This window comes from Papio anubis, chromosome 7 (assembly GCF_008728515.1).
Source record: "Papio anubis isolate 15944 chromosome 7, Panubis1.0, whole genome shotgun sequence".
Lineage (NCBI taxonomy): Eukaryota > Metazoa > Chordata > Mammalia > Primates > Cercopithecidae > Papio > Papio anubis.
Window position 1 is genome coordinate 110,170,965 of NC_044982.1, and position 25,901 is coordinate 110,196,865.

The 25,901-nt window shown below is 51.6% G+C and overlaps 1 protein-coding gene across 3 annotated transcripts; it reads left to right on the plus strand.

The window, feature by feature from the left end:
- The first annotated feature begins 133 nt into the window (after positions 1-133).
- On the plus strand, positions 134-21,371 carry CTSH (cathepsin H). 3 transcript variants are annotated; one of them, XM_021940808.2, is made up of 12 exons: positions 134-449; positions 4,333-4,364; positions 6,133-6,238; positions 7,481-7,551; positions 8,141-8,245; positions 10,703-10,789; positions 11,655-11,710; positions 13,653-13,734; positions 15,313-15,381; positions 17,691-17,797; positions 20,001-20,126; positions 20,921-21,359. In XM_021940808.2, the coding sequence occupies exons 2-12, from the start codon at positions 4,356-4,358 to the stop codon at positions 20,994-20,996; spliced, it is 894 nt and encodes a 297-aa protein (XP_021796500.1). In that variant the 5' UTR covers positions 134-449; positions 4,333-4,355; the 3' UTR covers positions 20,997-21,359. The 3 variants fall into 3 exon arrangements, with proteins under 3 accessions (XP_021796500.1, XP_003901328.1, XP_021796499.1); XM_003901279.4 differs by having other exon boundaries at positions 136-336; positions 20,921-21,371; XM_021940807.2 differs by lacking the exon at positions 20,921-21,359 and adding an exon at positions 20,619-20,914 and having other exon boundaries at positions 136-336.
- The last annotated feature ends 4,530 nt before the right edge of the window (positions 21,372-25,901 follow it).

A 25,901-nucleotide genomic window follows, 5' to 3' on the forward strand; every position in this document is an offset into this window, starting at 1 on the left:
CGGCGCCGCCCACTCCCGCAAGCCTGGCCCCGGGGAGTCCCGCTCGCTCCGCCCCGTGCCTGCCTCGCCCCGCCTGCTCCGCCCCGCGCTCAGCCTGCCTCGCGCTCGCTCCGCCTCCGCGCCTGCCCGCCCCCGCGCCTGCCCGCCCCTGCGGCTGTGTGCAAGCCCCGCCGCACTCGCAGTCGCAGTTCTGGGCTGCCACCTCCGTGGACCCTGAGCGCCAGAGCCCAGCCGCCACCGCCGCGATGTGGGTCACGCTGCCGCTGCTCTGCGCGGGAGCCTGGCTCCTGGGAGCCCCCGTCTGCGGCGCCGCGGAACTGTCCGTGAACTCCTTAGGTACGCAGAGGGGGCGCTGCCCGAGAGGGTGCTGGCAGGTCCTACAGTGGACGCCGGGAGAACTTGGCCGGGGACGCACTGGGCTCCGGAGGAACGGGGCAGAGCTTTCCCCGGTGAGAGGCCAGGGACTCTGCGTGCTGGCACGGGGAGGGGTGAACTGCATTATAGGTGGGGGCGGGGGGGGGCGTCTCGGAGGGTAGGCGGCTTGTGGGACCAGAGGAGCAGATGGGCTGAGTGTCCAGGGTCCCGCTTAGCCAGGCGGCTCTCCAGCCTAGAATACCAAAGGATCCCGCAGCTCCTTCCGCCTTCCCCAACTGGGGACACAGAGTGTCACACAGAGGACTTTGATCTGTCCCTGCCAGAGGCGAGCAAGGACTTTCCAGCCTTCTGTAGCAGCTTCCCCCGGGACTTGGCACACAAGGGATCCCCATAGTGTCCTGGGTGTCCCATCTGTAGAGTAAGTTGGACGGGCTGTTTGAGAGTGTGCAACGGCAGCAGGGAAAGCACTCAGACCAGCAGCGCTTTTAACCGCACCCCAGGGCCCATGGTGTCAGGTGGAGCCCCAGGACTCCTCTTGTTGGCCAGGCTGTGACTGGTCCAGCTTCGTGCACCCTTGCACCCTGTCTACTGCCCGGGCTCAGGCACCGCCCTGGCTGAAGGCAAGGAGCCTGCTCTTCCCTACTGCCTCTTTCCTTTCCTACTGCCACTGGTCCCAGCCTCAGCCCACAGGCTCTGAACTTAAAGACCACCTGCCCCCTTCACAGAGAAAAGTAGCCAAGAAACAACCCGACGAGCCAGGAAGGGGGGTGCTCTGAGCTCTGGAGGAACGGGACAGGGCTTTCCCCCAGCTAGAGGCTCAGGGGATGGGACAAAGATCACCGAGGCTGAATCTGGGCCGAAGGGTTGCCTCATTCCTTCCCACCTATTTATTTAAAAAAAAAAAAACCCAGTCTTGCAGACCTCAGTGGGTGGCCAGCTCCAGGTCAGTTCCCGACTAAGGAAAACGCAGCTGCCCCAAGCCAGGGCTGCTTGGAGGAGGCTGGCACTGAGGGACTGTCTGAATTACAGAGCAGGGCTTGGCAAACTTTTTCTGTAAAAGACCAAATGGTAAATAACTTAGGCTTTATGGTGGTCTCTGTAGCAACTCTAACTCTGCCATGGTAGTGTGATAGCAACCATAGATTGTATGTAAGTGGGTGAGTGTGACTGGGTTCTAATAAATGATTTTTATGGCCACTGAAATTTCAGTTTCAAATGATTTTCAGATGCTATAAAATACTGTATTTCTTCTAACCACAAAAGTGTAAGAAGCTGTTTGTAGCTCAGGAGCTGTACAAAAACAGGGGCCAAGGACCGGGCGCGGTGGCTCACACCTGTAATCTCAGCACTTTGGGAGACCAGGGCAGTGGCATCACTTTAGGTCAGGAGTTCGAGACCAGCTTGGCCAATATGGTGAAACCCTGTCTCTACAGAAAATACGAAAATTAGCTGGGTGTGGTAACCAGGCGCCTGTAATCCCAGCTACTCAGGAGGCTGGGGCAGGAGACTCACTTGAAACCGAGAGGTGGCGATTACTCCAGCCTGGGTGACAGAGTAAGACTCCATCTATACAGACAAACAAACAAACAAACAAACAAACAGGGGAATACTGTAGTTTCCTGAAACCTGCTCTAAATCCAGGCAAGGCAGCACACATTATGGCACTTTTAAAAGTCCTGACTAGATTGGAATGGATCTATTTGAGGGTAGAGTATGGTTCACCAGCAGATTATTCTGGCCCCAGAATAATCTCCCCAGAGGCAAACTGGTAGTCAATTGTCCTAAACTCAAACCCTGCCTCCAACTTTTGTCCTGAGTTGAGGTCAGTCTTCCTCTAAAGCCCTCAGCTGCAGCAGGGCACTTAATCAAGATTTGGAATCCCCTGAAACTCTAAAGGGACCCATGTTGGGGAAATGTGCATTTTCCCCCAGGGAAAATGGCCATAGATTGGTCTCTGGAACAGGTTCGAGACCCAAAAACAGAGATCTGAATGCTGTGTGGTAGTGATCTTCACACTGGAGGTATGAATCCTTGGGGGGATACAAAGATATTCCAAGTGATGCCGGCAGAGTGTTCTGGAAATCCATTTACAGACCTTTTATTTCCAAATGTCCTCTTTGCTAAAACTGGGAGAGAGCCCCTGAAGGCAAGGGGGTGCCTCTTTCCTCTCATTCAATCTGAACCTGAACCCATGGGTATAAAAACAACAGGGACGGCAAACAAAAAGACAAAACGGTAATAAATCCTTCATATCTGGCATTCTCCATTCCTCAAGGAAACTGAATTGAAGAGGAGAGGACCTCATGGGGATATCAACTGATGGGGTCTTAAAGATAATGTTGAGTGAGGCCAGGCGTGGGGACTGATGCCTGTAATCCCAACACTTTGGGAGGCCAAGGTGGGTGGATCACCTGAGGTCAGAAGTTTCAGACCAGATTGGCTAACATGGTGAAACCCCATCTCTACTAACAATATAAAAATTAGCTGGGTGTGGTGGTGGGCACCTGTAATCCCAGCTACTTGGGAGGCTGAGATAGGAGAATTGCTTGAACTGGGGAGGTGGAGGTTGCAGTGAGCGGATATCATGCCACTGCCCTCCAGCCTGGGCAACAGAGCCAGACTCTGTCTCAAAAAAAAAAAGAAAAGGAAAGAAGGAAGGAAGCGAGGAAGGGAGGAAGGGAGTGAGGAAGGGAGGAAGGGAGGAATGGAGGGAGGGAGGAAGGGGAAAAGAAAAGAAAAGGAAGAAAGGAAAGAAAGGAAAAGAAGAAAAAGAAAGGGAAGGAAGGAAGGAAGGAAAGAAAGAGAGAGAAAGAGAAAGAAAGAAAAAGAAAGAAAGAAAGTTAGTTGAGTGATAGGAGTACCATGGGATTGGATGCACAGAAAGGAGTGGAAAGATTTAAATGGCATTGCTCTTAAAAACTGCCTGCATTCCCAGCTGCTTATTTGAGCAGGGTTTCCCAGTCCTTTGACCTATAAGAAACAAAAATAAGACCAGAATTAATGCTGAACCTTTTCTCAATCAAACAATATTCACTCATGAAAATATAAATCCATTGTGGGGGATGGGTAGTAGAGTCCTGTTTATTTCATTAAGAGATGCATTTCTGATACAATTTTACTTTTGATGTTTAACAATTACTTTTCATAATGCATAATACATTTGAAATGTTTTAATCATTTGGGACACTAATAATAATTATGATTACTCAATCCAGAATAATTTTTTTTTTTTTTTTTTTTTTTTGAGATGGAGTCTTGCTCTGTCACCCAGACTGGAGTGCAACGGCACGATCACAGCTCACTGCAAGCTCCGCCTCCCAGGTTCAAGCGATTCCCCTGCCTCAGCCTCCTGAGTAGCTGGGATTACAGGCACACACCACTATACCCAGCTAATTTTTGTATTTTTGTGGAGACGGAGTTTCACCATGTTGGCCAAGCTGGTCTTGAACTCCTGAACTCAAGCAATCCACCCACCTTGGCCTCCCAAAGTGTTGGGATTCCAGGCATGAGCCACCGCACCCAGCTGGAGTAGATAGATTTTTAAATTAACTTCTTACTGAAATATAACATCATACAGAAAGGGGCACAATTCATTAAGTATGCATTTCCACACATTTTCGCCATCTATACACACTCAGGTAACCAGTGCTCAGATGAAGAAACAGGACATAAGCAGCACCCCAGAAGCGCTTTCTGTGCCCCCACCCAGTAGGCATAGCGACTCTCTGGACTTTTAACGCCATTGATTAACAGTACATACTTTGTCACGTTAATTTGGGGTACAAAACCAGGAAGAGGCAGTTTCTTTTTGCATTCTGCATTATATCACACCATTTTTGATGTTTCAAATTTAGCCCAGTTTTCTAAAATGCAAATCAGTTCTAAAGTGCCCTACTTTACTATAGACTCAACAGTACTGTGATGTGCCCAGACCTAATTTTTTTTTTCTTTTTACAGAGAAGTTTCACTTCAAGTCATGGATGTCTAAGGTCAGTGCCCAACTTCTTCTTTCTGAAGTTTTTCATTTCACAGTTTCCTGTTATCAAACCAAACTGTCCCAGATTTGAGACAATGAAAGAGGGAATTTCCAACTTTGCCTAATGGGGTCTTTCCAGACGTCGAATTGGCCAAACACTGGGAAAGATGCAGTTAAGTAAATTCCTTCCAAGTAGTGGTCCCAAGTGATGAACTTGGCTGACAACCTTCCAAGCCCTGGGATTCGTTTCTGTATTTTGTATTCAAAGCATATTGTGGAGAATGTAAATTAGTACACCCATTGTAAAAAAACAAAACAAAACAAACAAACAAACAAACAAAAAAAAAACAGTATGGGGGTTCCACCAAAAACTCAAAACAAAACTACCATATGACCCAGCAAGCCTACTACTAAGTATATATCCAAAAGAAAGGAAAATAGTATAATGGGGAGATAACCGCACCCTCATGTTTATTGCAGAACTAGTCACAATAGCCAAGATACGGAATCAACCTAAGTGCCTATCAACGGGGAAAGCAAACATGGTATATATACACAATGGGATATTATTCAGCCGTACAAATATGAGATTCTGTCATCTGCAGCAACATGGATGGAACTGGAGGCCAGTATGTTGAGTGAAATAAGCCAGGCATGGAAAGGCAAATATTGCATGTTCTCACTCATATGTGAGAGATAAAAAGGTGGATCTCATGAGGAAAGACAGTAGAATGGTGACTACCAGAGGCTAGGAAGGGTAGGGAAGCAGGGATGAAGATAAATTGATTCATGAATACAAAGAAATTTTTTTTTTTTTTGAGACAGAGTCTCACTTTGTCACCCAGGCTGGAGTGCAGTGATGCACTCTTGGCTCACTGCAACCTCCACCTCCTGGGTTCAAGCGATTCTCATGCCTCAACCTCCTGAGTAGCTGCGATTACAGGTGCCTGCCACCACGCCCAACTAATTTTTGTATTTTTAGTAGAGATGGGGTTTCACCATGTTGGCCAGGTGGGTCTTGAACTCCCGACCTCAGGTGATCCACCCGCCTCAGCCTCCCAAAGTGCTGGGATTACAGGTGTAAGCCACCACACCTGGCCCAAAAATAATTAGATAGAAGAAATGAAACCAAGTGTTTAGCAAATAAGTAGATTGGACTGTAGTAAGCAATAATTTATTGTGTATTTCCAAATAGCTATAAGAGAATAAGTTGAATGTTCCCAGCATAAAGAAATGTTTAAAGTAATGGATATCCCAGTTACCTTGATTTGATTATTACAGATGATATGACTATATCGAAATATTACATGTATCAAAAAAAGTACATCAGCTATATATCAATAAAAAATTCTACACATTTGTTTTTAGAAAACCAAAGCACACCGTGTACTGGTTGCAAAATCAGTTGAGGAACACCAGTGCTTGTGCTTTTGAAAAATGGTGATTTTTGCCATAAACTTGACCCAGCACCAGCAGCGGCGTCCAGGAGTGCCCCGCATGTGGCGGGTGTGTCCACCAGTGCCTCTTGGACCGCAAGCTGACTTTCAAGCAGCTGCATGGTTTTCATTCTGGCCACAGGACCCTGAAGATGGGGTTGTTTTGTAACTTCCCAAATTTCTCAGCAGAGACTAAGGGCAGTGCCCCGCCCATAAACACAGATTTGGCCTGTGAATGATAGCGGAAAGAAAACCTTCGTCTTTCCTCTTATGAAAACAAAAACGTCTCCCTCTGGGGAGCTGTATCCTGTTTTCATGACTTGCTGCTGGCGTGTTTTGTTTTAGCACCATAAGACATACAGCACGGAGGAGTACCACCACAGGATGCAGACGTTTGCCAGCAACTGGAGGAAGATAAATGCCCACAACAATGGGAACCACACATTTAAAAGTATGTGGACACCTTCCTTCCTGGAAAGAAGTCAGTTAGTGAACCAGCCCATGAAAGGGCCCACTGGGTGCTGGTGGGTGGAGGGAGCAGGAGCCCGGGCTCTGAAGTTGTGTTTGGCTGACCTCAGATTGTGGCTCCGCTGTTACTCTCTGTGTCATGTGGGATCGTAAATTTGGGACAAAGCCGGTACCCCTCTGGGTGGTTGTGAAGTTTACAAGAGACTGTAGAAGCCCCTGCCCCATTCCTGCCATCTGAGGGTCCAGCCGAGAAGCCAAGCTCTGTCTTTGGATTGTTGTCGGGGGTAGGGGTTGCTCATGGGCTCAGAGCAGCCCCTGGGAACATCTGCCTTCACTCCAGATTAATTTCACTAGAAACTCACACACACGTCCGGCATATTTGCTAAGGACTCTGAGAAATATTGGTAGTTGACTAAATTGGTAATAAAGGCATCAAGCATGAACTGGAAGGAAACTTGGGCTTGAAACTCATTTCTGCCCAGTCCTAGCCTGTGACCTTCAGGGATGCTAACATGGGCAGTAAAGAGGAAATGAGGCCAGGTGTGGTGGCCCACGCCTGTAATCCCTGAAGACGAGGTCAGGAATTCGAGACCAGCCTGGCCAACATGGCGAAACCCCATCTCTACTAAAAATACAAAAATTAGCCAGGCATGGTGGCAGGCGCCTGTAGTCCCAGCGACTAGGGAAGCTGAGGCAGGAGAATCGCTTGAACCTGGGAGGCGGAGCTTGTAGTGAGCCGAGATTGCGCCACTGCCTCCAGCCTGGGCAACAGAGCGAGACTCCGTCTCAAAAAAAGAGAAAAAAGAAAAAGCGGAAATGATCACGCATCCCTCCTGGGGCTGTGTAGAGACCAAATGAGGCAGCAGGTGGGAAGGCCGCTGGCACCAGTGGAGTGGCTCTTTACCTAGCCATCCATCAGATTCACGAGGGGAGTATCTAAAAACGTAAGTGCCCAGGCTCCACCCCAGACCAACTGCATTAGCATCTCTGGAGTGTGGCCCGGATATCTATACCATCGAAAAAGCTCCCCAGGTATTTTGGCAGCACTGTAAGGGCTGACCTTAGTATACTGAATTATATTAAATACAGAAACTTAAAGGAGATGAGTTGCAGTGGTTCTAAACAGGATACAGGTAAACAGGAGGTTTTATCATTTTTTCTTGTCTCTTCATTAATGATTCACTAGTCACCTGTTTTATTTTGGTTTTTTCCTTCCTCTTTGTAGTGGCACTGAACCAATTTTCAGACATGAGCTTTGCTGAAATAAAGCACAAGTATCTTTGGTCAGAGCCTCAGGTAGGTATAATTCATTGCAACCAAATCTGAATCCTTTTAGTGAAACCTTTGGAATAAATTTGGAGCCTGCTCTGCTTCTAGGCGGATTCAGTCCCATCCCCAGATGCAGCTGAGGGTGTCCCCAGATTCTCTTGGGGAACCAGAGTAGTCAGCTCTCAGCAGTCCAGGCCCATGGCCTTAGCAATGTGGACCCTTAACTTCAGGCTCCCAGATTAAAATATAGACGCTCAGTTAAAAATGAATTTCAGATCAACAACAAGTAATTCTTTAGCATAAGTATATTCTAAATATTGCACAGGATATACTTACACTACAAAGTTATTTGTTGTTTACCTGAAATTCAAATTTAACTAGGTGAGCTGTATTTTTATTTGCTACATCTGTCTACACTATCCTAACGCTCTGGACTCTCAAGGGGACATGTCATTTAGCATCTGGGACCAGTAGACAGGAGAGGGAAGTTTCTGACAGCTGCAGTCTTTCTCATTCTCTCTTGGTGCTTCCATTTTTATACATTTCTTCTTCTTCTTGTCAGAAAGGTTTTTGGTTTTGTTTATTTTCCTGAAAATAATGTGTTTGGTTGTTCCAGAATTGCTCAGCCACCAAAAGTAACTACCTTCGAGGTACTGGTCCCTACCCACCTTCCATGGACTGGCGGAAAAAAGGAAATTTTGTCTCACCTGTGAAAAATCAGGTATGCTTGGCAATCTCCATCCTCTCCCTGCAAAACAGCCACACTCCCAGACAATACACTAGGAAGAACAACTCAAAAGGTCCACAAAACCACCTTAAGCACATCCCTGCCTCTGTTTCCTCTCAGCATCTCTCCAGCCCTCTTCCTTTGAGGGGCCAGGGAGGTCAGCACTTCTCTAGGCTGCTCTGGAGGATGCAAAAGTTCCTCTTTATTGGGCTAAAGTTCACTGCCTTCCTTCGCCACGCCCCACATTTTCCCATTGGTGCCAGGTCTCTCCTATAGAGCCATCTGAAACACTATGTTCCCTGTGCCCATCTGGACACCAGAACCCCATGCATCTCCTCTTCCCCACTCCTTCCTCTCTGAGCCACCAGGGTCCAGCCCCTGCCCTGGCTGGCCGCATCCCTCTGGTTAGTCCGTGTGTCATGCATCAGCAAGCTTCTCATGGCAGGGGCTGGCCTCCGTGGCCCTCGTTGTGGGGCACAGAGGGCTTGGCAAGGTGAGAGGCCCCGCCTTCCTCCATGGGGGAGCAGTGGGGGGCTCTCAACACAGGCCCTGTCCCAGAGAGTCTGGACCCTGCGCCCACTGTTCTCCCGGCCTGCTGTGGCCCCTCCCCTAGCAGTGAACCTGCTGTGGCCTTCTTCAGAAAGACGCTGACCACTGGTCTCTAGGAAATATGAAGTGAAGGTTTCCTTCCTGGAAACTCCTGGCTTTCCATCAAAATTCTCCGTGAGAAATGTTTTTTCACTTTCCAAAAAGCCATGCAGCACAGCTTTAAATCCTCCCGGGCTCTCAGTGTTCATGGAGCCTGCCAAGTGTTGGATGTTTAACTAGCACCCAGGAGCCAAAACAAACCTCTCCTTGCTGCAGGGAGTGGAGTAGAAGCCTACCTTTGCCCCTGTGACCTTTTTAGACCCTCTGAGAACCACATGACAATTCAGGGCAACACGTAGTAAGTGTGGAAACCTAAACCTGCTCACCACTTGGACAGGTAGGAAAGGGAGGCCCACCAAGAATTTTCCAAGTCCTCCTGTTAACTGATCCCGGGCTATCAGGCAGAACGCAGCCAGCTGGGCTAAGGGAGCAGAATGAGGTGCTTCCTGTCATAGATGTGTGCTGTCTCTTACTGTGGCCGCTGTGTGGGAATAGAGATGGACAGCAGCCCCAGCGTCCATCAGCTCAGCACCCCCTTTGAGAGTTTCTCGCTTTACCGGGGGGAGCCTGAGAGGGAGGGTGGTTTGCCTGAGGTCCAAGGTAAGTAAGTGACTGAGGGGACTCAAAACCAGGCCCCTGCCCCAAGTCTAGCACCCAAGGCTCAGCCCAGCTCTGCCTCCTTCAGCAGTGAGCATAGTCTCCCCCGAAGTGGCCACGCCTGCCTCATTGACCGTCTCAGGGACTCTCTCACCAGGCCGTCCCTCCCTCCCCGAGCTGAGAGAGATATGTAAAGGGAAGAGATTGGGGGAGGCCAGTGTGAACCTGGGATGATGACATGGAAGGCAGGAAGGGGACTTAGAGACATTTCAGAAGCCGAAGACAAAAGACTGAACCAGTGAGGCAAAGAAACAGGGATGAGCCCGAGAGAAATCCTTACGGCAGCCACCAGCATTGTGCCCATGGGGTCGACTGCCTGACCAGCAGGATCTGACCTAACCCTGCTAGTGCCCTGCAAGCAGGAACCCTCGCCATTCCCACTTTACAAGCAATGAAACCAACGCTTCGAGAGGGGAAGTGACTTGCCCAGGTCACCCACCTGGTGTGTGGCAGAGCTGGGATGTGAACCAGGCAGGCAGGCTGCAGCCCCCCACACCTAACCCTCATGTTATTCTGGAGGTGTTGTGAATAAGGGGGCCAGGCAGCGGCAATGAACTGTCAGAAGGTGGGGAGATGGGTGGATGGGGCGGGTCCCCCAGAGTCTGGGGTGTCAGGGGTATCTGGGTGGGGTTGGCTGGCAGTTAGTTGGATGTCTGAGCCTGAGTAGAGGTCAGCACTGGGCTAGGGTTTGGGGAGCTGTTAGTTTAACAGGACTGTGGGCAGAATGAGACTGGAGGTGGAAAGGTGAGAGAAGGTTCTAAAAACAGAACTTTGGGGCATCCTTCTGTGGGGTACCAGTGGCGAAAAGAGGAGCCAGCTGAAGATTGAGAAGGAAGAGAGCCAGAAGACTGTAGAATGGGGTGGGGGACTCCAGGCCCTGGCAGGATGGTGGAGATTGGCCACCAAGAGGTGGGGATTGGGAGTCCACACGTGCTGGTCAGAGGCCACCTGCTGCTCCTGCTCCTTTGCAAGCCTCTCAGGACTTGTGAGGCTCAGAATGAATGGATCTGGAATAGGGCGCTGTAAACTGTCAAGACACTTGAAGACTCGGGAGCTCTGGCAGGGTCAGCAGAGGAAGGCAGAAGGCAGGGCTGTCTCACGGTGTCCCCATCACTGATGTCCTCTGCCCTCCCCTGGCCTTTCCAGGGTGCCTGCGGCAGTTGCTGGACTTTCTCCACCACAGGGGCCCTGGAGTCTGCGATTGCCATCGCAACCGGGAAGATGCTGTCCTTGGTAAGAAATCAGCCACAGGCCACCCCCTGCAGAAGACACCCCAGCCTGATGTGGGCCAGGCCTGAGCCTTTGGTCTCCCTGGAGCACTGGCTAAGGGTGCTGTTTCTGGTGGACCCAGATGCCCCAGCCTTGTGGACATCTAGCATGAGAATCTTAACTGATGCTTTTCGTGGGAAGGATCTGAGTTTATTAAGGAACTGGCCCAAGGGCTCATTCCCAGGTGGATCTGGGTGGTCCTTAGCTTGACAGCCTGGAGCCTTCCCTGCGGAGGGGTTCAGAAAGGCGGAGCCTGCCCGGTGGGTAGCCAGCTAGGAGCTACGCCCTTCCCAGCAGCCTCAGTTGTCTTCATGAGGGAAGAGCTGGGACCTATGCATCCATCCCCTCGCCCACAAGAGAGGGATGATGCCCCTGCAGGAACTGTCCTAGCCCCTGCCTCTGTGTGGGAAGGAGGGAGTGTGCACAGCAGGCCTGGTGAGGCCATGAGGGCCCTAGGTTGAAGACAGATGGGGGTTGGGTTTCTGGCTAGGCCTGTTTCCCCCATCCTATACACCGCTGTGGGACCCCATGCTCTGCATCGTATGGGCACACCTACAGGGCAAGAGCTTGGACCCAGCAGCCCTCGCCCCCTCTCACCTTCCCTGGCTGCCTCTGCTTACTGAGTCCCTCCTGACATATGCCAGCTGCTGAGCTGGCACTGCAGGACATACAGCAACTGTTCCTGCCCTTGGGGAGTTTATAATTTGATCACCTGGACACAGCACTGATGGGGCCCCAGATGTGGCTCAGCCAGGGAGGCGCAGCGCCTCGTGCCAAACCTTTGATGGCTTCTCAGCTCGCAGCTTACTGGGTTGTGTCCTTCTTCCAGGCTGAACAGCAGCTGGTGGACTGCGCCCAGGACTTCAACAATCACGGCTGCCAAGGGTATGTCCCTGACCAGGAGGGGCTCAAAACCTCCTCATTTCCCACTGACCGCTTCAACAGGATCCAGTGTGTGCTGGCTGTGCTACAGATATAATCCCACCACTGCCCTGGGTGATGGCTAAATGGTCTCTGTCATACAAGGGCGGTCACCTCACATGGCCATGTCTCATAGCCAGGACAGGGCAGAGCTGGAATCCGAGCCCAGGCCTCTGTCCTCTCTCCACTGTATCACCTGGCTCTCCACAGCACGGTTGACCCCACCCGCCACCAAGGCCTCTGGGAGTGTGGCTAAAAGAATTTAATAGAGTGAGCAACACACCATTACACATCATCCTCCAAACCCGAGATCCACACACAGATACAGGGTTGGCCTTTAGATGAACTTGCTAAAGTCCCAGCCTCCCAAGCTCGTTGCACCCTGTGAGGGTGAGGTGGCCGTGCGTAAGGGCTGTACCTTGCCTGGACCTGCTTTCCTGGCCCACTCTAAAGCAGGTTGCCAGGAATTTGCTGACATTTCTACAGTGACTGTAGCCCTCCCTTCATGCAGTGCTCTGAGACATTTCGGTGGTCTTTGCTCACCTGGCACATGGTGTGCATAAAGCCAGGCCCTTGGGGTGCCCTGCCTCAGCTCCCCTCCACCTCCCTGCGGCACATCCCTCTCCCAGGCCCCAGCCCCTCTGAGCTGGCTCTTCCTCCTGCAGGGAGGCGTGCTGCGGCTGAGTCCTGGGGACCCAGGGGTGAAGTCACAACCTGCTCTCAGACCCACCATCCTGCTCAGTGTCCCCTCACTTCTGGTCTGTTTCCGTTCCACAGCTTAGAAATCCGACCCATAACAAGAGTCTGACATTTGGGCACTCTGGGGTCCCACTGTTTTTATTTTTATTTCATTTTTTATTTATTATTATTTTTTTTTGAGACAGAGTCTCGCTTTTGTCGCCCAGGCTGGAGTGCAGTGACGCAGTCTCGGCTCGCTGCAACCTCCGCTGCCTGTGTTCAAGCGATTCTCTTGCCTCAGCCTCCTGGCGGTGGTCCACGGCATTACAGGTGTGTACCACCACACCTAGCTAATTTTTGTATTTTTAGTAGAGACGGGGTTTCACCATGTTGGCCAGGCTAGTCTCGTACCCCTGACTTCAGGTGATCTGCCTGCCTTGGCCTCCCAAAGTACTGGAATTACAGGCGTGAGCCACCACATCCAGCCTGTTTTTCAAAGGAGTCTGTTTGCTTTGGTTCGGGATGATACTTCCTTTTCTCATTCATACAACAAATATCACAGAGCACCCACTGTGTGTAGGCCCTGGGGATACAGCGCTCAGCAGAACTGGAGGAGCGGGCATTCTGACAGGCTCAGACAGACCACGGTCAAGGCTAGACTAGGTCAGGTGGTGCGGAATGCTATGGAGAGAAACAGAAGGGATGGGGATTGCTGGGCAGCTGCTGAGTTTGTGTTTATTCTGGGAGGCCATGTGATGTAGAAAAAGACCCACTTCTGAACCACTTCCCAGCTTTAGCTGTGTGGCCCTGGCCAGGTTATTCAGCCTCTTTGCCTCAGCAAATTACAGCATCTACCACACAGGGTCGACACGAGGGGTCAGGGAGTCGTGCCTGGGAAGCACCTGCTCAGGGGCACGGCCGTGCTGATGACTGCTCTGGGCTGATGCTGTTGACCGTGGTGTGGGGCTGTGCGCTCCTGACAGGGCGGCTGGCCTTGAGGGGTCTTTGTCCCACTGAGGCATGTTTGGACTGGTCCTTGGACTCCGGTGGCCTCACCTGAGTTTGCTGAGTCTTATCTCAAGGCCTCTCAGAGACCTCCTCTGCCACTGGGACACGCCCAACCAAGTCCCCAGCCTGCCAGGCCAGACATCTTGCTGCGCCAGCCCCCGAGGGTCCCGCCTCTATCAGGACGGCCCCAGGTGGGCTCACCTGTGTGTACTTCTTGCAGGGGTCTCCCCAGCCAGGCTTTCGAGTACATCCTGTACAACAAGGGGATCATGGGTGAAGACACCTACCCCTACCAGGGCAAGGTAACTCCAGCAGCCTCCGCTCTGTCTCCTTGGTGTACAGCACGCCTAGTTTCACCCCCTCCCCAGCCTGGAAGACATCCCTTCTCCCCCCACCTCCCTCCCACTGGAATTCTCACAATCATCTGTGCTCTCCAAATTCTTCCTTCCCCTCCTCCACCCACCTGAGCCCACTGCTCTCACTAGTCCAGGGGCCTCTTATTCTCACCCCATACCCACTCTGCAGTACCATATCTCTCCTTCCTGAGCCAGCCTTCTCAGGACCCCTCCTTCCCCCCACCTGCCCCATCTTCCGGGCTCCTCTCCCTCCTGCCACGAGCGCCATCCTCTCGCCTCTAGCCTCTGTCCATGCAGTCGGCCTCTTGTGCCAAGGACCCTTTGGGGGCCCACCCCCAGCCCCACGCTCTCAAGGCTGCTGGTTCTCCCCACCATCACCTCCACCCAGCCTGGCCACAGCCAAGTGACTTGTCTTTCCCTGAGACCTGTTGCTCCTCCTGTATTTCCCCTCGCGGTGACGAGCAGCACTGGCCTCCCTCAGAATTTCCTGGGTGTCCATAGTCCTGTCAGGCCGGTCCCCCTCCCTACCCTGCCCTGCCGCCAGCCTGCTGACCACACAGAACTCCCTTTGCCCATCTGTGTCGCTGACCGCTCAGACTGGGGCTTCCATCCAGACCCCTGAGGGTGGCCTCCCCCAGGCCTCTCAGACCCAGCTCAGACCCCACGCCTGCCTGAATCAGAAAGCCGCAGAGGCTCCATGAGGCCTTCAGGAGAAAGCCCAGACTCCAGCTCAGTCTCCCTGTCCCTGTCTCTTTTATTCGCCCTTCATTTTTTTTTTTTTTTTTTGAGATGGAGTCTTGCTTTGTTGCCCAGGCTGGAGTGCAGTGGCGCAATCTCCACTCACTGCAACCTCCGCCTCCCGAGTTCAAGGAATTATCTGCCTCAGCCTCCTGAGTAGCTGGGATTACAGACACCCGCCCCCATGCCCAGCTAGTTTTTTGTATTTTTAGTAGAGACAGGGTTTCACCATCTTGGCCAGACTGGTATTGAACTCCTGGCCTCATGATCTACCTGCCTCGGCCTCCCAAAGTGCTGCGATTACAGGCGTGAGCCACTGCAACTGGCCGACTCTCCCTTCTTAACCTCACGCCCACGCCCAGCCCCATGCTGGTTCCTAAATGCCAGGTCCTGCCCTCCCTCCAGGCCTGTCGGTTGTCCTGCTGCCTTCTCCTGCCTTGAAAGGGCTGTGCTTCCCTCCTTGTGACTTTACCCCTGCACCTGCCTCTTGGGGCTGAGACTGTCCCCACTCCCCTGCCACACAGGCTCTGACTCAGCCTCCACTTCTCAGCGAGTTTCCTCAGGCCGGGTCAGGCCCCTCCCCAGGCTCCCACCACACACCATGTGTGCCCACCTCTGCCAAAGCCAGGACAGGAGCATCTGCTACCATACCCTAAGCTCCTTGAAGACAAGGATACCAGGCCCTGGCACATCTTTATTTTGTTTAGTAAATGTTATTGAACTGCATGGGGAGGCTGAGACTTCAGGTCCCTAACCTGTATTTCATGCCCTTTGCATCCTCAACAGGATGGTGATTGCAAGTTCCGGCCTGGAAAGGCCATCGGCTTTGTCAAGGATGTAGCCAACATCACAATCGTGAGTGCCGATCCCCCCTGGGATGGGGAATGTGTCCTGATGAGGAGACCTCTCTCACGCTGTCCGATAGCCAATGGGCCCAGCAGGGCAGCCTTTCTGGCAGCACATCCCTTTGATGAGTTCAGATTATCATTGGGTCTCAGTTGCTGTGACAGTGGCGAGGTGGGAGATGGGAGGGAAAGTGCGAACTGGCAGGCAGGCTCTTTGGTTCTGAACTCCAGATCCACCCATGCCTTCATTCTTGTGGTTCTCTTTTCTTGCCTGTAAAATGCAAGCAATTGTCCACATCCCACAGAAGCGGGTATGGGCATGTGCTTGACACAGCGTGTGTGAGACTGAGGAGGGTGACTGTGTGTCACTCAGGATGAGCCAGGTTCTGTTGTAATAACAACTGTGCCCAATCTGCATGGCTGACAACAGTCAAAGGGTGTGCGGCACCCCTGCGCCCATGCACAGCTTAGGGAGGGTGGTGTGTGCTCGGTGTCATTGGCCGCATGCCAGGACTAGAGGGAAAGAGGGTGGTAAATGATGCCCTAGCTCTAAAGCCAAAGCAAGTCGCCCAGTCACAGTTGACCTCAAGTGAATAGGGAAGTGTGGTCTTACCCTGCTTCTCCCAGAGAGAACTGGAACGTGAGTGAATGCCCTCATGACTCCAGTGTGCATGCGTACAAGCGTGGGAGGGTATGTGTGAGGAGTGGAGGAATATCCCTCAGGTTGTGTGTGTGCCCACGAATATATGTACAGTTCACAAACGTGATGTCTGTGCAATGACAGCAGCTGCCATTTAGTTGAAGCATGTGCCAAGCTCTCAGCAGTAACATCCTTAACTTGATGGAGTACTTCTAGGCGATGTACCAACCCTCCACACACACTATCCCCTCTAGACCCGAACTGGCCCTAGGAGATGAGTATCCTTATTACCTCATGTGACAGATGAGGAAACGAGCTCCAAGTGGTTAAGTAACATGCCCAAGGCCACAGAGCTAGGAAATGGATGCTGGATTTGAACTAAGAATATGTCATTCCAGAACCAGGGCTCATTGCCTTGACAGCGTACAGTCCACACCCTGTACTCAGGATATCACCCTCTTCAGAATGTTGCTGCTGTCACTCAAGCTGGCTGCTCTGGGCCGTGATATCCCACAGACAGGTGAATTGGGGCCTCAAAGGTATCCTGTGCGTGGTCCCCAGAAGAGCCTCATTGGTGACACCTGCAGGGCCCTGACGACCAGGCCAGAACTGGCATTCAGCCCTCTTGGGCAGGCCCATGGGGTGGAAATGGTGCCACCCACAGAAGTCATCACCCCTGTGCTGGGCCGGCCTCTGTGCCCTCCATGTCTCAGATATGCCCCGACTTGTCGAGCTCACAGGGCCTCGTCCACATACCAGGAAGGAAGGCAGTCCCTCGCCAGGCAGCTGTTTGCTTTTCACCGCTGGGTCTCTGTCCACCCCTCCAGGGAGGCAGGACGGAGGGAGGCTGGGCGCCCCGTCCCTCCTGCACTTGCTTCCCTTCAGCAGGGCCCTGGCGTCAGCGCAGGTAACTTTCACCCCCATTTCAACTCCCAGAGGTCTCTTCGTTAGCGCACTTGAACCCAGCCACCCCCAACCCAGAAGCTCCAAAAAGTGCTGATGCCTGGGCCCCACCCTGCAGATACTGCTGTAGTTGGTCTGGGGCACAGCCTGGACTTGGGGTTTTTTTAAAGTTCCACATGAGGTTCTACCTGCTGCTGTCACCTGGTCTCTGCAGCTCTGTTCCAAAGCTGCAGCCTCCAGGAAGCCACCCTGACTTCCCCCACCTGCCTTCCCCCTTGGAGGGGACAGATTCTACTCAGAAGGCACACAGCCCTCAGCTGGGTCATCTCTTGTTTCCACCGCCATCTGGGACCTACCCGTCCATGGTTTATAATCCCTGTGTTCTAGCAGCAAATCTTTGTGGACTGGGTTTATGGGTGTAGGGCGTCCTGGGGTAGTGGGACATCATACCCATCTCTGCAGCCCTGAGAGCTGCTGGCCCAGGAGAGGACCTCAGGGAATGGGTGTGAATGACTGAATGAGTGGGTCCACGCTGTCCCCCGAGGTCCCTATCCCAGAGGGTGTAGGGTTTCCTAGGAGCAGAGTTGGGGAGAGGAACGAGAGATGGCCAGACAGACTCAGCCAGAGACGGGAAGGGAGAGAGGCCACAGGGGAGCTAGTTCTGGCCATGATGCTGCTCTGGGCCTCTAGCCCCTAGCTTGAGGCAAAAGGCTGTACTGTGAAAGGAGTAGGGAGGTGACAGGCCGTGTGTGTCTGTCTCGGTCCTGTTTCTACAGTATGATGAGGAAGCGATGGTAGAGGCTGTGGCCCTCTACAACCCTGTGAGCTTTGCCTTCGAGGTGACTCAGGACTTCATGATGTATAAAACGGGCATCTACTCCAGGTGAGTCGGGGTCCCAGGAACCAGGAGGGACAGTGGGGAGGGCCTTGGTGGGCCTCCTCACACCCCACTCATGGGACTTGGGCTCACAGCCCAGACTCCTTCCTCTGTGTCAGACCCTTCATGACACCTGCCAGGTGCTGGGCGTTTTACACATCCCTCAGGTAATCCTCACACAGCCCCAAGGGCTAGGAGCCATGGCCTCTTCTCACAGCAAAGGAGACAAGGTCAGAAAGGATATAGCAGACACAGGCCACCTGGCTAGTGAGAGCTAGGGCCAAAATGTGAGAGCTCTGTGTTCCTTAACAGAAGAGCTGCCTCCAGTTTGAAAAACCCATGTTCAGGCCAGGCGTGGTGGCTCACGCCTGTACTCCCAGCACTTTGGGAGGCCAAGGTGGGCGGATCACTTGAGGCCAGGAGTTAGAGACCAGCCTGGCCAACATGGCGAAACCCCGTCTCTACTAAAAATACAAAAATGAAAAAAGAGCCAGGCATGGTGGTGCATGCCTGTAATCCCAGCTACTCGGGAGGCTGAAACACAAGAATTGCTTGAACCCGGCAGGTAGAGGTAGCATTGAGCCAAGATTGTGCCACTGCACTCCAACCTTGGTGACAGAGCGAAGCTCTGTCTCAGATAAAGAAAACCCATGTTTAAAAATTCAAAGACATAAAATAGGGAGGAGAGAGTAGCTGCCCTCACACACCAGGATCCTGCACTGGAGGAGTCACCCAGGCTTCTTCAGAAAAACCAAGCTTTAGCCTCTTTACTACGGGGTTTCTCTCACCAGCACCTCTTTGCCTGCCTGGTTTGCAGCCTCATTTCCCTCCCTTCATCAGCTGCTGCCCTTTAACGTCACTCACCACTCACGTCTGTGCTCTCCTGTCTCTCCCTGAGGCTCTGCCCCGGCCCTCATTGTCCTTGGACCCCCTAACCCCCCACACACTGTTCCAGCCTCCACTGGGAGCTCTCTGCCTTCTGAAACACTCCTCTTGACACACCAACCTTTGAATACACCAGTGTCCCTGCTTTCCCAGGGTCCTACCCTCGGGGGGACCCTCATGATCTGGTCCTCCCTCTTTTTCTACACTCATCTGCCATCAAACCCCTGTCTCCTCTGTTCCACCCTGCAGCCCCCACCCCAGCCACACAGAAGGGTTCATAGTTCCATGGGCATTCCCCGCCTCCTCAGGGAGCCTTCCCTGACCCACCCTGCCCACCCCCGCCCCGGTGGGTTGGATCCCCCTCCTGCGGGCTCTGTCACCCTCCCACTGTCACAGCCCTCAGGCCTCTGTAAAGAAGCAGCTTCTTTGCCAACCTGCTCCCTGCCAAACAGGGCTTCCAAGGGACCGTTATGCATGCTGCCTGGATCCCCGCACCTGGCCCCGGGCCTGGCGCGAGCCCATGGCCCACTTGCACATCAGCTGAATTCACACCTGACCACTGCAGTTTGTTCTCTTGAATTTCTTGGAATTTCCTTATGGAAGCTAGTTCACTTTTGTTAACAGAAGAAGTTGTATTTTTGCCATAGGTGTAAAGTAATATTTAATAAATGCAGTGGCAACGAGGCAAAGCCGTGTTAAATTCTGCCAGACGCTATTGCCTGGAGAAGGTGCAGCGGGAAGGCGGCTCTCTCCTTGCTAGGAAAGAGGGAGTAGAAAGTGTCAGGGGTGAGACATGGGCCAGCACCATATGGGGAGTCTCCCAACAGGAGCAGAAGAACCAAAAGAACTGAAAGGGCCGGGTGTGGTGGCTCACACCTGTAATCCCAGCACTTTGGGAGGCCTTGGTGGGTGGATCACCCAAGGTCAGGAGCTTGAGACCAACCTAGCCAACATGATGAAACCCCGTCTCTACCCAAAATACAAAAATTAGCCAGGTGTGGTGGCGCACACCTGTAATCCCAGCTACTCAGGAGTCCGAGGCAGGAGAATTGTTTGAACCCTGGAGGTAGAGGTTGCAGTGAGCAGAGATAGCACCATGGCACTCCAGCCTGGGCAACAGAGTGAGACTCCAGCTCAAAAATAAAAAGAACTGAAAGGAGTTCTCTCGCGGTGACTGAATGTGATTAAATCACCACCTTACATGCCTCCCTGGTCCCCTGTGGGGAACATTGGTCTAAAGCACTCAAAGAGGCATTGTTAGATGGGACTGTCATTGCTTTTATCCTTCCCATATGATCACCTCTTTTTAAATTTTGTTTTCCAGTACTTCCTGCCATAAAACTCCAGATAAAGTAAACCATGCAGTACTGGCTGTTGGGTATGGAGAAGAAAATGGGATCCCTTATTGGATCGTGAAAAACTCTTGGGGTCCCCAGTGGGGAATGAACGGGTAAGCAGCTCCCAGGTCCCACTGCTGGGAGGGGGCTGTTGCTCAGGCCTGGAGGCCCTGGGGACATCGCTTCCACCTCAGAGTTACGGCTTCCGCAAATGAGCTGGGCAGCCAAGCCCTAGCCCAGGCCAGGGGGAAAGGGAGCATGAGAATGTAGCCTCCACATCTCCAAGCCCCCATTTGCAGCCCTCACAGGGCCCCAGGTCTTCAGGATGCTGCAGGGAGAGCAGGAGGCCAGCTGGCTCAGAAGGACTGCTAGGAAAACAGCTCAGAACTCGGAACTCTGCTGGCACGAAATCAGTGTCTGGGAGGGTCCGTCTCTGAGAAATCAAGGCAACAAATGTACCCCTGATCACTGACAGCCCCTCCTTTGGGGAGAAAAGGCTGGCATGGGGCGGCCTGGGTGTACATGCTGCTATGCCTTTGTTCTGTCCTCCTCCCAGACTCTATGTCTTCGTCTGAAAAGGAGAGCTTTCGTGTTTGTTCCCTCAGGGTCCTGTTGATTAAATAGCTGTGTGAGGGCCTGGCCAGGGCTAAGAGGGGGCCCTCGGTAAATTTTCGGGAGAAGTGGGATATGGAATGTTCATTTGGCAGCCAAGGAGAAGGAAGAATGAATTCTTTATAAAGTCAGGTCAGTGATTTGCTGGTGATCAAATAAGCTGAATGCTACTGTTTTATGAATAAATTCAGAGGGTCTCATCCCTAAAGTCAGCTCTTGGTGAGCAGCAAAACATTCTAGAAAGGCCTGTGGTCAGGAGACCGCCGGCTGGGCCTCAGCTCCTCTCTTTGCCCAGGTACTTCCTCATCGAGCGCGGAAAGAACATGTGTGGCCTGGCTGCCTGCGCCTCCTACCCCATCCCTCTGGTGTGAGCCATGGCTGCCGCAGTGCAGACTGGCGGAGAAGGAGAGAAACGAGCAGCCTGGGCCTGGGTGGAAATCCTGCCCTGGAGGAAGTTGTGGGGAGATCCACTGGGACCCCCAGCGTTCTGCCCTCACCTCTGTGCCCAGCCTAGAAACCTACAGAGAAGGAGGAGTTCCACCACGAGCTCACCTACGTCTGTGACGCAAAGATCACCAGCCATGTGCCTTAGTGTCCTTCTTAACAGACTCAAACCACGTGGACCACGAACATTCTTTCTGTCCAGAAGGGCTACTTTCCACACATAGAGCTCCAGGGACTCTCTTTTCTGTATTCGTTGTTCAATAAACATTGAGTGAGCATCTCCCTGGATGGAGCATGCTGGTCATCAGTTGCCCATCTCTACTGAAAATACAAAAATTAGCCAGGCGTGGTGGTGTGTGCCTGTAGTCCCAGCTACTCAAGAGACCGAGGCAGGAGAATTGTTTGAACCCGGGATTGGGAGGTTGCAGTGAGCTGAGATGGCGCCACAGAACTCCAGCCTAGGTGACAGCGAGACTCTGTCTCAAAAGAATAAAATAAAAAATAAAAGGGGCAGCCAGGCGCAGTGGCTCATGCCTGTAATCCCAGCACTTTGGGAGGCCAAGGTGGGTGAATCACAAGGTCAAGAGATAGAGACCATCCTGGCCAACATGGTGAAACCCTGTATATACTAAAAATACAAAAAATTACCTTAGCATGGTGGCACACGCCTGTAGTCCCAGCTACTTGGGAGGCTGAGGCAGGAAAATCGCTTGAACCCGGGAGGCAGAGGTTGCAGTGAGCCAAGATCGCGCCACTACACTCCAGCCTGGCAAGAGAGCAAGATTCCATCTAAAAAAAAAAGTAGGGGGGAAAGGAGCAGGGGGGGCTGCAGGGGCCAATTCCCTCCTTTTCAGCCATTTATCAAACACCTACAGAGTGTCCAGTGTATGCAGTCCTCTCCTGTACCAGGCACCGGAGAGCACACAAGGATGTTTATAGCATCCAGTGTTGGCAGGACTGTTGTGAAATAAGCAGAATGGCCTGTGCCTTGGTGCTGTTTGGAGTTAAAGAGATCGGCAGACATGGCTACTTCCAACTGGGATAAACAAATTTCAAATGCACTTGAACCCTGAGGATGCGACAGAGCCTGGTAAAGAGCAGGTGCTGCCTAATTGGTCTCAGTCATCACCCCTGCCCCTACTCCATGACAGGCCCTGTGCGGACCTCTAGGAATCTCAGGCCCATGGACTATGTCTTTGACACTAAGGTGCTCCCCCACTTAGGGGAAAGATAGCAGAGTTTTTAAAAAATGAAAAACAGTTAAAGTCCAAAGGTTAAAAACGAAGACATCACAAGAAAAGAAAACTACAGAGCAATGTTCCTTATCAATACAGATGCCAAAATCCTCAATAAAATACTAGCAGACCAAATCCAGCAACATAGAAAAAGAATTATACACCATCTCTACTAAAAATACAAAAATTAGCCAGGCGTGGTGGTGTGCACCCGTAATCCCAGCTGCTCCAGAGGCTGAGGCAGGAGAATTGCTTGAACCCAGGAGGTGGAGGCTGCAGTGAGCCAAGATTGTGCCACTGCACTCCAGCCTGGGTGACAGAGCGAGAGACTGTCTCAAAATGAAAAAAAAAAAAAAAAAAAAAAAAAAAAAAAAAGCATTACTATATGACCCAGCAATTCCACTTCTAAGAGAAGTGAAAACATGTACACACAGAAACTTGTACATGAATATTCCTAACAACATTATACATAATGGCCAAAATGTGGAAACAACCCAGACGTCTGTCAACTGACAGATAAAATACGATACATCTATAAAAAGAAATGTCCAGCATAAGAAGCGGTGCTGACACAGGCTACACCATGGATGAACGTTGGAAACCCCAGGCCAAGTGAAAGAAGTCAGACACAAAAGACTACACGTTATATAATTCTTTGAGCCAGGCACACGCCTGGCTCAGGCCTGTAATCACAGCACTTTTGGAGGCCAAGACAGGAGAATTTGTTGAGGCCAGGAGTTGAAGACCAGCCTGGGCAACATGGCGAAACTCCATCTCTACAAAAAAAATACCAAACAAACAAAAAATTAGCCAGGCATGGTGGAAGAGCCTGTAGTCCCAGCTACTCAGGAAGGCTGAGAGGTGGGATGATCACTTGAGCCCAGGAGGTCAAGGCTGCAGTGAGGCATGATTGTGTCACTGCACTTCATCCTGAGTAAAGAGCAATACTGTCTCAAAGAAAAAAAAAGAGAAGAAGAAGGAGAAGGAGGAGAAGAAGGAGAAAGAAGAAGAAGAAAAGGAGAAGGAGGAGGAGGAGGAGGAAGGAGGAAGGAGAAGGAGGAAGGAGAAGGAGGAAGAAGGAGGAAGAAGAAGGAGAAGGAAAGGAAGAAGAAGAAGAAAACAAAGCAGAAGCCTGTGTACTCAAGACTTCAAAATTTCAAGACACATTAATTGTAGAAGATCAGGGCATGTGCCTGCCATGGTCATTATTAGTGTGAGTGAACTAAGCATCTCCTCCCAAAACCATAGCGTCCATGACAGGAAGCCCAGCTCCTGCCAGAATATCCAGTGGAAAGAATGTTAATGGAACACAATTTTTTGGAAGCAGACACACCTGGATTCCAATCTCAGTTCTCCCTTGAATTTTCTGTGTGACCTAGGCAGTGGGGGGGTGTTAGTTACCCTCTCTGAGCCTCCATTTCATTGTCTATAAATTGATATAATCATATTTTCTTCATGATTTTTAAAAGTTTTTTAATTTTTTTTTTTTTTTTTTTGAGATGGAGTCTTGCTCTGTCGCCCAGGCTGGAGTGCAGTGGCCGGATCTCAGCTCACTGCAAGCTCTGCCTCCCGGGTTTACGCCATTCTCCTGCCTCGGCCTCCCAAGTAGCTGGGACTACAGGCGCCCGCCACCTCGCCCGGCTAGTTTTTTTGTATTTTTTAGTAGAGACGGGGTTTCACCGTGTTCGCCAGGATGGTCTCCATCTCCTGACCTCGTGATCCGCCCGTCTCGGCCTCCCAAAGTGCTGGGATTACAGGCTTGAGCCACCACGCCCGGCCAAGTTTTTTAATTTTTGTAGAGATGGAGTTTCACTATGTTGCCCAGGCTGGTCTCAAGCTCCTGGACTCAAGTGATCATACCGCCTCAGCCTCCCAAAGTGCTGGGATCACAGGCATGAGCCACCGCGCCCGGCCTTCTTCACGATTTTGTGGACAGAACTGAGATGATTTATGGAACTGCTCAGTGCCACATCTGGCTCTTAGAAAGCACTCATAAAAGAGAGTTATCTTTCACTCATTTGTCCAACATTCGTGTATTAAACCCCGACACATGCCCAGCCCTGCCCTAGGAGGCAGAGGAGGCACACAGCGGGGGCAAGTCAGGTCTACTAGCTGCACCTACAAACTCATGAGCTTCCTCACCAAAGTGAGTCTTTTCACTTTGCCCTGGAGACAGCCAAGAGCCATCCTGCCAGCCAGGTTTAATGTGGGACTGTTGTAAAAGTTCCATCTGCGTAGATCAAGCTCATATTCATTAAGCACCTAGTGCAGGCCAGGCACTGTCCTGGCACTCCAGTCATCTGACTTCCTTTAGTCCTCCCTCTGGCCTATGAGGCAAGATAGTCCCATTTATAGAAGAGGAAGCTGAGGCTCAGTGAGGTGACGTGGCTTGCCCATGGTTACAAGCCATAGGAGAGGAACCTGGGGTGGCCTGAGCCCTAGCCAACATGCTCCACCCAACCAGACGCCTGTGAGAAGGGCTGGATTTATCAGTATGGGAATCTTCTCTTTGGTACAATTGCTCCTGGCCTCTGGGAGTGATTCAGGGGCGTGTGCAAAAATGTCCACTCCTGCAGAGCTGGGTGTGAATTGATTCGCCCCCTTTTGTGAATTCAGCCACCACTGGAGGGCACAGAAGCTACCCTGCTGGGGACCAGGCTGAAGACCTTCAGCAGTCCTAAGATCTGGGATGATTAAGCCCCTTCTCCTACTCAGATATATGTGTGTGTGAATAAAATGTAGAATAAATGTATATCGCTTGAAATGTCACAAATGGGCCGGGCATGGTGGCTCGTGCCTGTAATCCCAGCCCTTTGGGAGGCTGAGGCGGGTGGATCACCTGAGTTCGGGAGTTCAAGACCAGCCTGAGCAACATGGAAAAACCCCGTTTCTACTAAACATACAAAATTAGCCTGGCACGATGGCGCATGCCTGTAGTCCCAGCTACTTGGGAGGCTGAGGCTGGAGAATTGCTTGAACCCGGGAGGTGGAGTTTGCAGTGAGTCAAGATCTCGCCGTTGCACTCCAGCTTGGGCAACAAGAGCAAACCTAGTCTCAAGAAAAGAAAAAAAAGAAAAAAAAAAAAAAGAAATGTCACAAATGTGCATGCATGCAAAAATTAATAGCTTCCTTCTAGGTTGTCAAATTCTAGCTAAGGTCACTGAAGAAGAATTTAGGCTGGGAGTAGCCTTGTTTTGGGTGTGTGGTGACCAACCAGCCTGATTTGCCTGGGACTGAGGGTACTTCTGGGACCTGGAACTTTTAGTGCTATTAAAACTGCAAAAAGTCTCAGGAAAATGGCCAGGCAGGGCTTGCTCCAAGGGCGTGTGACCACTGAAGTCATACAGGGCTGGGGTTTTAATGTGTGTGTGTGAATCTGCTGTCATCATCTTAACATGCATAATTATTTTCTCTTTGAATATGTGTTTTGTAAGTGAAGTCCAAGGGGACAACTGGAGCACATGCCAGGGGGCGTGGAGCCTCAGCTGAGACATATTACCACTTCCCACCACCTTCCTGCCTCTCCTGGCCAGTTTCTGAGCCACTCACTTCTCTAACACATGGCAGAGGCCTGAATGAGAGATCAGGAGGATTTAA

What these genes read in the sequence shown, in the direction of transcription:
- CTSH (XM_003901279.4), top strand. Translation starts at nt 246, where the DNA reads ATGTGGGTCACGCTGCCGCTGCTCTGCGCGGGAGCCTGGCTCCTGGGA. An exon ending in AAAACGGGCATCTACTCCAG is followed by an intron (nt 17,798 to 20,000) that starts GTGAGTCGGGGT and finishes TTTGTTTTCCAG; the next exon opens with TACTTCCTGCCATAAAACTC. An exon ending in CCCCAGTGGGGAATGAACGG is followed by an intron (nt 20,127 to 20,920) that starts GTAAGCAGCTCC and finishes CTCTTTGCCCAG; the next exon opens with GTACTTCCTCATCGAGCGCG.